At 35.0% G+C, this 11,086-nt stretch overlaps 1 protein-coding gene and 1 long non-coding RNA gene across 7 annotated transcripts in view; one reads left to right on the forward strand and one right to left on the reverse strand.

The window, feature by feature from the left end:
* The window catches only part of EPB41L4A (erythrocyte membrane protein band 4.1 like 4A), a 92,736-nt gene extending 82,085 nt beyond the window's left edge, over positions 1 to 10,651 (forward strand). For all 6 annotated transcript variants that reach the window (XM_039366391.1, XM_039366393.1, XM_039366394.1 and 3 more), the window contains exons 18-23: positions 418 to 537; positions 4,564 to 4,611; positions 4,701 to 4,769; positions 8,115 to 8,225; positions 8,677 to 8,758; positions 8,848 to 10,651. In XM_039366391.1, the coding sequence (XP_039222325.1) occupies positions 418 to 537; positions 4,564 to 4,611; positions 4,701 to 4,769; positions 8,115 to 8,225; positions 8,677 to 8,758; positions 8,848 to 8,976 (559 nt within the window). In that variant the 3' untranslated portion in view covers positions 8,977 to 10,651. The remainder of the gene's footprint in view (positions 1 to 417; positions 538 to 4,563; positions 4,612 to 4,700; positions 4,770 to 8,114; positions 8,226 to 8,676; positions 8,759 to 8,847) is intronic.
* LOC120318593 lies at positions 4,779 to 7,937 on the reverse strand. Its single transcript, XR_005559537.1, has 3 exons — positions 7,154 to 7,937; positions 6,636 to 6,715; positions 4,779 to 5,382 (listed from the first exon to the last, which is right to left on the reverse strand). It is a non-coding gene; the product is annotated as an uncharacterized LOC120318593 (long non-coding RNA).
* Positions 10,652 to 11,086: the final 435 nt, after the last annotated feature.

Consider the following 11,086-nt stretch of genomic DNA (forward strand, 5'->3'; position numbering starts at 1 on the left):
TCATTCAAAAACAGAAGCAGCAGTTAAAACACTGCCATTCTGCAGATCCTTTTGGTTAGTTTTTATTGTTACCTTTTAAAAAAATGAATAACTGGTTTCTGGTTTGATAGGTATTGGTTGCTATTCTACTGGGATTATTTTATTGCACTGGTTGTAAGCCACTTTGAGTCTGTGACTGAAGCAGATATTTGTTTTGTAAATAAATATAATTAAATGTACTGGCTAGTTCCTTAGAGTAGTACATTTATTTTTCTTAAACCTCTAGCTACTAGAATCAGTCATCTTGTGACATTGTCTGTGCTCAGAATTAAATTTTCAGAATATTAAGATTATCTTCCCAATCTGGCACTTTTCACATCTGTTGAACTACAACTCTCATAATTTCTAATTGTTATCATTATGTTAATTTTTGTAAAGGTTACGACAAGAGAATGACATGGTTGATTCAGCTCCTCAGTGGGAAGCAGTGCTGAGGCGACAAAAAGAAAAAAACCAATCTGAACCCATCAATCGGCGTTCCAGGCACAGATCACGATCGTATGTTGAATGCTAAACTTTTTGGACATCTAAAATGAGAAAAGTTACGCTTATTTAATATAATTTTTACTTATTAGTTAAATACAATAGGAGAGACTCCCTCTTGTGGTCAATTTGAATCTTTTAAAAACCAGATGTAGTTATTTTGCAATATTGCAATAAACCTTAAGGAAAAGAATAACAAGAAAATTAAATGCTACAATGAAAGAATAGTTTGGTCTAATAAAAAAAAAACAATTGCCCTGTTTGAGAGGGTTGAATACAGGAGAAAAGTATTAAGTGATGTTTTTAAGAAAAAAAAAGCAAACATATAAAACCCCTCCATTTTCTATTGCTGTACAGGTCATCTGTATTGCCAAAGGATTTTTAGACTTAACAGACATACAAATCCTATAGTTAAATATTCAAAATAATATCTAGTGGGATGTTAATTGATTTATATTGCATTTGATTAGGTATAATGACCGGATGCACAAACTTGTTTTGGGAGCTAGGAAAAATTAAATATGTTGTTAAAAATAGAATAACAAGATTTTCTCTTTAACCCCATGAAATGAATTTCACCTATTCAAATGTTCTGAAGAACAAGGTTGTATTGAGCCCATTAGCTAAATACAGTAAAATCTTGATTTCATAGGCTTCCATTTAGCAGACTTGGGATATAAATTTCTGTCTGGACATCCTCCTGAAATAACAAAGTCCGTTGCATCTGAAGTAGTCTGCACCAACCAATTACATTTGTTTTTAATTCATGGAGTTTGTTTCATTATTTGCATGATGATACTCTATGAAGAAGGCATAATTTGTATAAATGTGTGATACCCTTATGCAAATTACATTATTTGCATCATTATGAAAATGAAATGAATTGCTGCAAAATTATACAGTTTGCAATTTAATGGATGTTTTGGTGTATCAGATACCTCTCCAATGTTGTCAAATCAACATTCTGTATTAGCCATTCTGTATTTCTGCCTGCTAAAATATTGTCCCTCTCCTCCACCCCAGCAAAGCTTGAATTCCTGATGTAGCAATTGTATTATACAGAATAACATACAGCTGTTTTTCGGCTAGCATAGAGAAAACTACGGTATGGCTATACCTACAGTGGCATAACATTTTCACCTAAAATGGAAAGTTGTTGTTAATTCAAATGGTTATCACTCATTTTGGCTTATCAAAAGACTCAGGTCACTAGGGACTATAAAATAATTAGATTTTTATTTTTCTTAAAATCTTTGAAAATATATCATTTTTTATATGGGTCACTGAAGCCTTCTCTATAGTCACTAAAGGATATATTTCCTGGAATTGTTGTTTTGTTTTACAATGAAACCCAGTTGTTCCAAAGCAAAAACATAAGGTTTTGTGTTTCTCCCCTTAAATAGCCAATTTGTTCCTTTTAGTCATGCAAGGATGGGTGGAGTGTATCCAGCCCTCACAAACTGACTTTTAACTGTTTATATAGCACTCATAAGTACGTTTTCTACATGGTTTGCAACAATAATAATAAAGATGCTATTGAATTTTGCTGTTGTCACTAATATGAGGATGACATACGTAACATTTATTTTCTCTGTGTTGTATTGGATCTATATGTGACCTAATTAAGCTACTTATTCAGAGATGCATAAATAAGGCTACACAGTTTATTATAAATCAGTATCTTTTATCCATTATTTGCTTGTGACTCTCCCCCCCCCCATGGTTCTTCAGCAAAGAGGTCTAAAAAATCCTGTGTTGGGGGGGGTGTTGTTCATAGCCCAAGGATGCAGTTTATGACTACACTGAGGTCTGAGGGTTTTGTTTTGGATGGGTAATGGTGGATGTAGGCAATTCACTAAAGCTTTCTTTCAGTATAGATTGTTTGTACTTGGTTCCTAGTTATATTACAGGTACAGAAGAGATGCTGATCCCTTCAGATGAGGGCAGAGTTCACAGCTGCTGCTTTGCATGAATGAGTCTCAGTGAAAAAAGGAAGAAGTTTAGCATTAAATGTTGAGAAATTCTGTTAAGCCCTCCTTTCCCTCCTCCACACCCCTTAGGCAGACAGGAGTACAGAGGACATAAAAGGGAATGTACAAAGATTGGGGTGAGGGGACCAAGGTTGAAAAAAAAATGCAAAACAATGAAGAATATCTCTTTGCCCGGGAAGAAAATTTGGGCTGCAGTTAGTTCTCTTACCAGGGATCTACTACCTTTATTAGGTCAAGTGAAAGTTCAGATGATACAGATAGTCCTCAACCTACGACCACAATTGAGCCCAAAATTTCTGTTGATAAGTACAACATTTGTTAAGTGAGTTTTGCCCCATTTTACAACCTTTCTTCCCATAGTTGTTAAGTGAATCACTGCTGTTGATAAGTTAGTAACCCAGTTGTTAACTGAATCTGTCTTCCCCATTGACTTGGCTTGTCCAAAAGTTGCAAGAGGTGATCACATGACCTTGGGACGCTGCAACCGTCCCAAGTATGAAGCAGTTGCCAGGCATCTGAATTCTGATCACATAATCATGGGAATGCTACAAAGGTTGTAACTGTGAAAAGTGGTCCTGTGTCACTTTTTTCAGTGCCGTTGTAACTTTGAACAGTCACTAAATGAACTGTTATAAGTCGAGGACTACCTGTATTTTCAAGTTTTCAGGAACTGTTTCATCCAGCAAGGTGAACATCAGAAAAATAAGGGAAGAAGAAAGAAAAATGTGGAGATTATTTATTTATTTAGCAAATTTCTACCCTGCCCATCTCACCTAAGTAAGAGTCTAAGATCATACACACAAAAGCTTTATCTCTTTTTCCTCTTGATTTTGAAATATTTTGCCTAATATAAATACTTCTATGAGACTATAAGACTTGTAGTTCTTTAATGCACCTTTCATTACAGTTAGTCCATCACTTAACAGCCAGTCATTTAATGGCTGTTTGTGATTACCATTTGCAATCTTCTGTGCTGGCTTCTCCAGAAAGCCAATGGGAAAGCCAGCAGGGAAGCTGCAGGTTGCAGGGATGGAGTATTTTAGGTCCATTCAAGCAGCACCCCAAGGGATTTCTCCTCCCCACACAACATTGCTCAGCGCGATGCAAGAACAAACCTCAAATTCTGAAGATTTGTTAGCTTTCAAGGGCTAGAAAGCTAGTGAATGCCATAATTCAGAACAATGGTGTTTGCTACCTTTCTAGCCTTCCTAGACTAGGAAGTCTAGCTAATACAATCACTCTCACAATAGTTTGGAAGGTCCCTTCTCCAAACTGCAGTTTGCAGAAGGAGCCTTCCTACAATTGTGAGAATGGAGCCCACTTGCAAGATAGTGCAAGGTGACCTTGGAAGGACGGCTGTACCTTGAATTGGGTGGGTGTACCTACAGCTGCAGAAAAAGGCAGTGGACCTGGGCATAGTTGGGCAGGGAGAAGGCCCTCTCCCGGGACTCTACTTAACAGCAACACAATCAGTTAACAACCGCAACTGAGAGAGCTGGGATTGTGGTTATTAGGCAAAGCAGTCACATGGATGTTTCACTTACTGATTACTCACTTAGTGAATGACGAAGATTCTGGTTCCATTTGTGATTGTAAATCAAGGACTACTGGTATTCATAATTAGCTTGGTTGCTTTGAAATCAAGTAATTTTTCTATGAAAGAGATACTAAGCTATTAATATGGCATTTTTTCAGAAACAAGTTTACTTAACTAGAAAATAGTGTCAACCTTGATTGTACCATTAGTTGTTTCCACTTTTAACTTTCCCAGAGCTTTGAGAGGTAGGAGACACCTTAAATAATTATTTTTAATTAGAAGTTTAGTCAACACATCTTGTGAATTTTGGAGGAAGACAAATAGTGATTCACCTCAGGGCTTTTCTATTCATAAGATGCCATTTCCACATACAAAATTCAAAAATTATTCCTGTGCTTAAGTATTTATTAGTAAATCATTGTTCTTGGCTGTCATAATTTTAAAATTTTGTATTTGTTTATTATGTATACTGATAATAAATATATATGTATATATATATTTGAATGCATATAGGAGAAGTCCAGATGTTCAAGCAAAGGAAGAATTGTGGAAACACATTCAGTAAGTATTTCTGCAAGCATGGATATCTACTATTAAATAATATTTTTTATGCAAGTGATTTGTTTAACTTTTAAACTTTTCTTTTCCAGAAAAGAACTCGTGGATCCATCTGGCCTATCCGAGGAACAACTAAGAGAGATTCCATATACTAAAATAGAGTGAGTTTATTTATTGGACAGGAGTTGTGATGTAATATATTGTTGTCCCTATACAAATCTATATGAGGACATAGTTTGAGGCTGATTATACAACATTAAATAAGACAGCAAATATCATATTAAAAGGCATAGATCTAATGTTTGTAACCTCCCAGAAATAAATAAATTACTAAGCTCCTAATATATATATTACATCCAATAAAAGTGAAACAATTACTTAGTTTATATTTGTTTGAGTTTCACTTGTGTGGGAAAAGTTCTGAAATATGATATTGCAGAAATCCCTCTTTACCTATAACTTAGCTGAGGTTGGCTATGATATGGGAATTGTAGTCCAATATTTTGAATGGCATGAAGTTGAGAAAGCCTGTCAAAGAGATTCCTGTCAGCATCAGGCATAGAAATGGGTTTTGTTTGGAGAAAATCGTCTTTTATTTAGGAACTTGGTCATTGCTAAGTATTTTGAGACTTGAAGTCGATGCATCCAGAGGGCATTCGTTAGCAACAAGTACCTTCGGCAGTAAATTGCATGATAAATCTAAACGTGGGGGAAACTCCAAATCTTTACTTGAGTTATTCACATCAACTTTAGTCGCCTCTGTTTTCGGTATGCCTGCGGCAGATAATGGATTTAGGTACGATTGCATCAAATTTGGCTTTAAGTGGTATCTCTACATTCCTGTGATTTTGTTATATATCCTGTTAATTAATAGAGAGTTTTCATTCATGGAGACTTGGGGGGAGACTTTCAAGCTATCTTCCATTTTAAAGTTTTAAAAATGTACTCTTCTTCTGATCATCCCAACTGACTCTTTGACTTCCTTGACCTTCTTTCCTCAGCATAGTATCACTAATTGCCAAAGCACAGCTGGTCCTTTCAGATCAAGCTCCAGTTTCATTCCAATAATTGGCCATCTGGGATTTCCATGTGGTGATGTGAACAAGTGCTTCTGACAGGAGCTGAATCATGTTTTGCATCATAATGTGATTCTGACTCACCACTGAGTAGGAATTAAGAATAGTGGTACAGGCATGAAAGCTAGACATGAAACATTTCCTTCAGCATATTTATCTTTCGGTGTGCATGCAGGCACATGTCGTTTGTAAGACTTTAATCTCAAGATAATATTATTGGAAATGTGTGAACAACAAGCAACTTTTAAGGCTGGGATAAATTATAAAGGTTTCTCAGTGGGTTCTGAATAATAATAATAATAATAAATCATGACCAAAATGTCAGGATAAAATCTACCAGTGTGTTCTCTCTGTCAGAAACATATTTTTGTGAGAAATTAAGCCTTCAGAGCTTACACAGTTTACTCAGTTTCCTTGGGTACAAGTATTGGATCAAAGGTCTTATGAAAAGAAACATTTAAACCTTTATCCTAATAGTTTATGTTATAATATTAGAAATAGAGCTGCATGTATAAAATTCTAACTTTAAGAGAGAGAATAATATTGCACTTTAGCCAATGTTAAAAGGATGGTGACAGAATAATTTATGAGTGAGTGAGTGAATGAATGAATATTTATATAGCCTCATTGATTCTAGGTGACTTGCAGAGATACATCACCATTTTCCTTATTATTATTTTTTTAAAAATAATTGTTAGGATGTTTTTTCCCCAGTATCTCAACCTGCCATTTTGTAGAGACTTGCTTCCTATAGTAAACTGGGTCAAGGAAGTCCAAGTTGTACAAATTGGAAAAAGAGTTACCGTAATAGGCCCAGTTAGCTAAATCCAAGATCTAGCTCTAAATCGATCTAGCTCTAAGTAGACCCTCTAGCTCTAAGTAGACCCAGCCTTGCAAATTTAACTAACTCCTCTGTTCACTCTGCCAATTATGGAATTGGTTACTCCTCACCTTATCAAGGAGGCCCTGCAAAAATGGGAGTCTCGTCTAGGCATTCCCTGTCAATGGAATTGGTCTTCGTCTTCCTGTGACTATGTGGAAAGAAGAATGAAAATAAATTAGTGGGGATTGAAAAGGTTAACTGCCCAAATCCATCTAAAGTGCAGCTTTAATTATACTACTAGAATTTTTTTCCACCCTAACTTGGAACAGAAAAAAGGGGGCAGGAAGTGCCTGTTCTGAAAGTTCTGTAATAACTGAAAATATTTGCACAACACAGACCTAGCCCTGCTTGATGGTCTGCTGTCTGTACATAATGGCAGGAATGAATGATTTAAAACTCCCAAGAGGGTATCGGAAGAAATGAGATTGTTGGACTAGGTATAGGGAGACTCAGATTCAAGTCCATCCTTAGCAATGGACATTCACCATCTGTCTCTCTCAATTCCTTTCATACGTATTGGGGAAATAAATTGGACATTCTCAAGCTGAGAAGAAAGATGGGGTATAAATCTAAAGACATATCTTACTTTTTTATAGTGTCCAAAGCTTTTTTTATATATTCTTTTGTCAGTAATCTGTACAGCTGATCTGAACGTTGAGCTTCATATGACATTCTGTGTGGCAAGAGGCTGAAAGAATAAGTGTAAATTGTATTGAGTGGCTCACATTTCCAAACTCTTAACTATTAGAGTTGCCCTATAGTTAAATGTCATGGAGAAAAATATCTATGTGATCCCTTAAGAATTCACACAGACTTGATGGCACAAAATCAATGAATAGTTAAGTGGGGATTCAAAGATGAAAGAACTACCTTATTCAAAGTCCTGATCCCTTCATTATGAAAGGGAGGAAAATTTTCATTTTCTGATTTTATTATTTTTTTTCCTATTGTATAGGGAAATTCTGTAGTTCTGTTCAGGATTGAATGCATTTTTTCTAAATTCAAAATGCATGATATCATGACACAAGTTGCATTGCAACTAGAATGCAAAGTCTACCCTTGACGAACGTATGTGCATTATTATTCTTTTCGCCTGCCAGTTTGCAAACACTGCATCCCTTCTCATAGTATTTGAAGAGCAACTACAAGGTCAAAGAGAGAGTTTTAGGACTGGAGTCTTAATTCAACTTAGACTCCTAGCTGTAATATGCATCAGTATTGCAACAAATGCCAAGAAGTATTTCTTTGTTTTTCACAGGAAAGAATATTCTGTAAGATGACATTTACTTTCAATTTTATTTCTATGAACATTTTAAAAATCTACAGGATGTAATAAGGAATGCCTTAATTTTTGAAGTTTTTGTGTTGGTGCTGAAACTTGGCTATGTACACACACACACACACACACATACACACACACACAAATTTATAAATGAATTTGGACATAGATGTAGTACTTTGAAGAAATGTTTTTTCTATTATAGTCATCTTTTGTAATTCTTATAAACAAATAATAATTTGGTCCTGGAAATTTATTTCTTCGTTAGGACTCAAGGTGACCCTGTTCGCATTAGACACTCACATTCTCCTCGAAGCTATCGCCATTATCGACGATCCCAGTGCTCTGATGGGGAGAGATCTGTTCTGTCAGAAGTGAAGTAAGTATATTAATCACCGAGAAAGATGGATGGTTGTTTGATAAACATTACAGTGCCAGTTACAAGACATGCAGCTTACAACAGAATGCTCTGGGAATATTTGTTAGAATATTTAGTTTTCTGGGAAATTATTCAGGGGCCACTCTGATCTAGAAACCAGGAGTGACCTGTTACTGAATTCTTCATTCTGTGATGACTGAAAGGGAATCTACACCCTTATTGAAGGGTGATGGACCTCATTTTCAGAAATAACATACTCTGCTAGACATTCAAATTAAAAGATAGGCCTCCTCATCAAGAATTTTTAATAGAACCAAGTAAAAACCATGCAATTATCTCTGAAATATAGAAAGATAGATAAAAATCGGCAACCGAATGATTTACACAAATTCAAGCTCCTTCCTTTTATTTTATAAGCACTGTGTATTTTGAAGTTTGCTTTCTTTTCCAGTGCCAAAGCAGATCTCGTGCCTCCACTCCTGGTTACCCGCTCCTCGGATGCTCATTGTCCCACTACTGCAGTATCTCATCAGGTTAGTAATGGCTTTTAATCATGCTTGAATATTTAAAGTGCAAAGATGTTTAACATGATTTTAATTTGTTCAATATTTGTTTACTTCAGCGGCGAAATGGATCTAAGGACAGCCTTTTAGAAGAAAAAATACAAACATCTATCAACAATGTGGATGGAAAACACAATGCTAAGACTATAAAAATTGTTCCGGCATCAAGGCTCAAGATAGAGACCTGATTTTTATCACACACAAGACTATGGAAGAATGCAAATCCAAAATCCAAATAAACACTTTTAGTTTGTTTGGTTTTTTTTTTTTTAAATTAAGAGACTATAAAATAATTTTAAGAACATTCTGGATTGCTGTGGAGAAGATGCTGTTTGAGCTTCAGTAAAAAAGAAGGCTGCTGCCACCGTGAGAGTAAAACTAAAATGCAAGTTATCCAGATTGTATTGGACGCACAGCATAAATATATCTTTTTAAAATGGAAGCATAAGTAATGATTTTCAAGGAACAGTGCATTTTCAAAGGTGCAATAGTAGATGTTCTTTATTATAAGGGCTATAATTCGTATGCCTATACTTGCCTAGCAAATATACTACTTTATTATTCATAACAGTGTTGAATCTTTTTCTATCTAATAGAACACCCTTGATACAAGGAATTAATCAAGAGCATTATTCAGTTATGCAAACCCAGATGCCGTTTCAATGAATTATTTTAATTCTCAGTAAAATAATGTTTTAAAATACAATTCAGTATATTCCCAAAGTTATCAGTATACCTACATGGTTCTCTAAGCACTGAATAATAGTAACCAATAGAGAGAACGTGGTTTTGTTTGAAATCTATGGCAAGCATATATGGCAGTTTTATAAATCTTCAAGGTATGTTGCAGTCTTCTAAACAAGTTACTATCATATTTGAGTGAAGTGTAAAGCCAGACTCCTTTTTATTGATATTTCTAAAAATTTTCAGCAACAGACCTGATAGTGAAGTTACTGAAGGGACTGAATTTTTTCTGAATAATCCTTTGGAGGGTCATGGAGGGTAGACATATTATGTCTGCAATTAATTTGATTCCCTACTGAGAATAAGTAGCTTGTTGAATTTTGGCAGTACAATTTTATAGAACTTGGAAATAACAAGAAGATTTGGAGAACTGTGGATACTTCATTCCTCAAGTATATTTGCAATGATTCTGCTATTTAATTCACAAGACCACTTCCAGCAAAAATGAATACAGTATGGTTATTACCAGACGGGGTTGAAAGAAATAGATTATACATGCTGTGCAAAATCTTCCTGAAGTCCTTGTTGGGTAAGATGATAAAAATGCAGAGAACATTTTCTTAGTTGATATCCTTGAATGAATAGATTAGTTGCCTTGTCTTCCTTTTCACAGGAAGAAAAAAGAGCCAATGTTTTAAAAAAAGAAACCAAGAGAAATATGATTAAAATTTCTGCTACCATATGCACCTATTTACATTTCTGAACTGGTTTGATGATGAGCATTTATAAATACAACCCAACTGGAAGACATGTTGAATGTAGGAGAGAACCTAGATTTGCGTATTAATTCTAGAAAAGAAAGTTTCATCTGAAAGAGATATTATAAAATGCTGATGTTTTTAGAGCAGCAAATTCAAGATAGCCGTCATGAAAAGTGCTCCCAAAATGGTTGCACAAACTCAATTTTTGATGTATCTTATTTTCCGGCGTATAAGACGACCCCCGACTTCAGAGATTTGCATGGTTTAGAAAGTCGTCTTATACGCCGGAAAATACGGTATGTGTCTCCAAATTAAGATTTGAAAAATGCATGTTTTGACAGTGCTGATTTGAACAGTAGGCAGAATGTATGAACTTGATTTGCCATTGCTTTTCTCCTATTAAATATGATTTAATACATTTTTGTAGATGTTTTTCTGTGTGTTTGATCATTTATGGAGGATCAACATTTAACATTTGTTTTTTTTTAATGTTGAATGGATACTTGTGCTGTGTACATAAAAACATGATACACAAAATGAGAAAAATAAACCTCGTAGTTTTCAGCCTTTCTTTGCTACTGACCTGATCAGTAATTTTCAGTGAATTGATCTAAACCCGACCAGAAGTAACATTAACTGAAGCTGAATTAAAACTTGACACTATATTATTATAGGTAATTACAGAACTTGATATGCAGTTACAACACTGAAGATCCCTGAAGGGACTTGTTATAAATTCCATGGCATAGAGAAAATCAAGATAGATGTAGATTATTCTTGACAGCTTTACTGGAAATGTTGCAAAAAGAATGGGTTCGAATAACCTCCATTTCTAAAACAGTTTTGAAGATTA

Source organism: Crotalus tigris, unplaced genomic scaffold (genome assembly GCF_016545835.1).
Source record: "Crotalus tigris isolate CLP2741 ecotype Arizona unplaced genomic scaffold, ASM1654583v1 scf7180000020270.473046, whole genome shotgun sequence".
In the NCBI taxonomy this organism is placed as follows: Eukaryota; Metazoa; Chordata; class Lepidosauria; order Squamata; family Viperidae; genus Crotalus; species Crotalus tigris.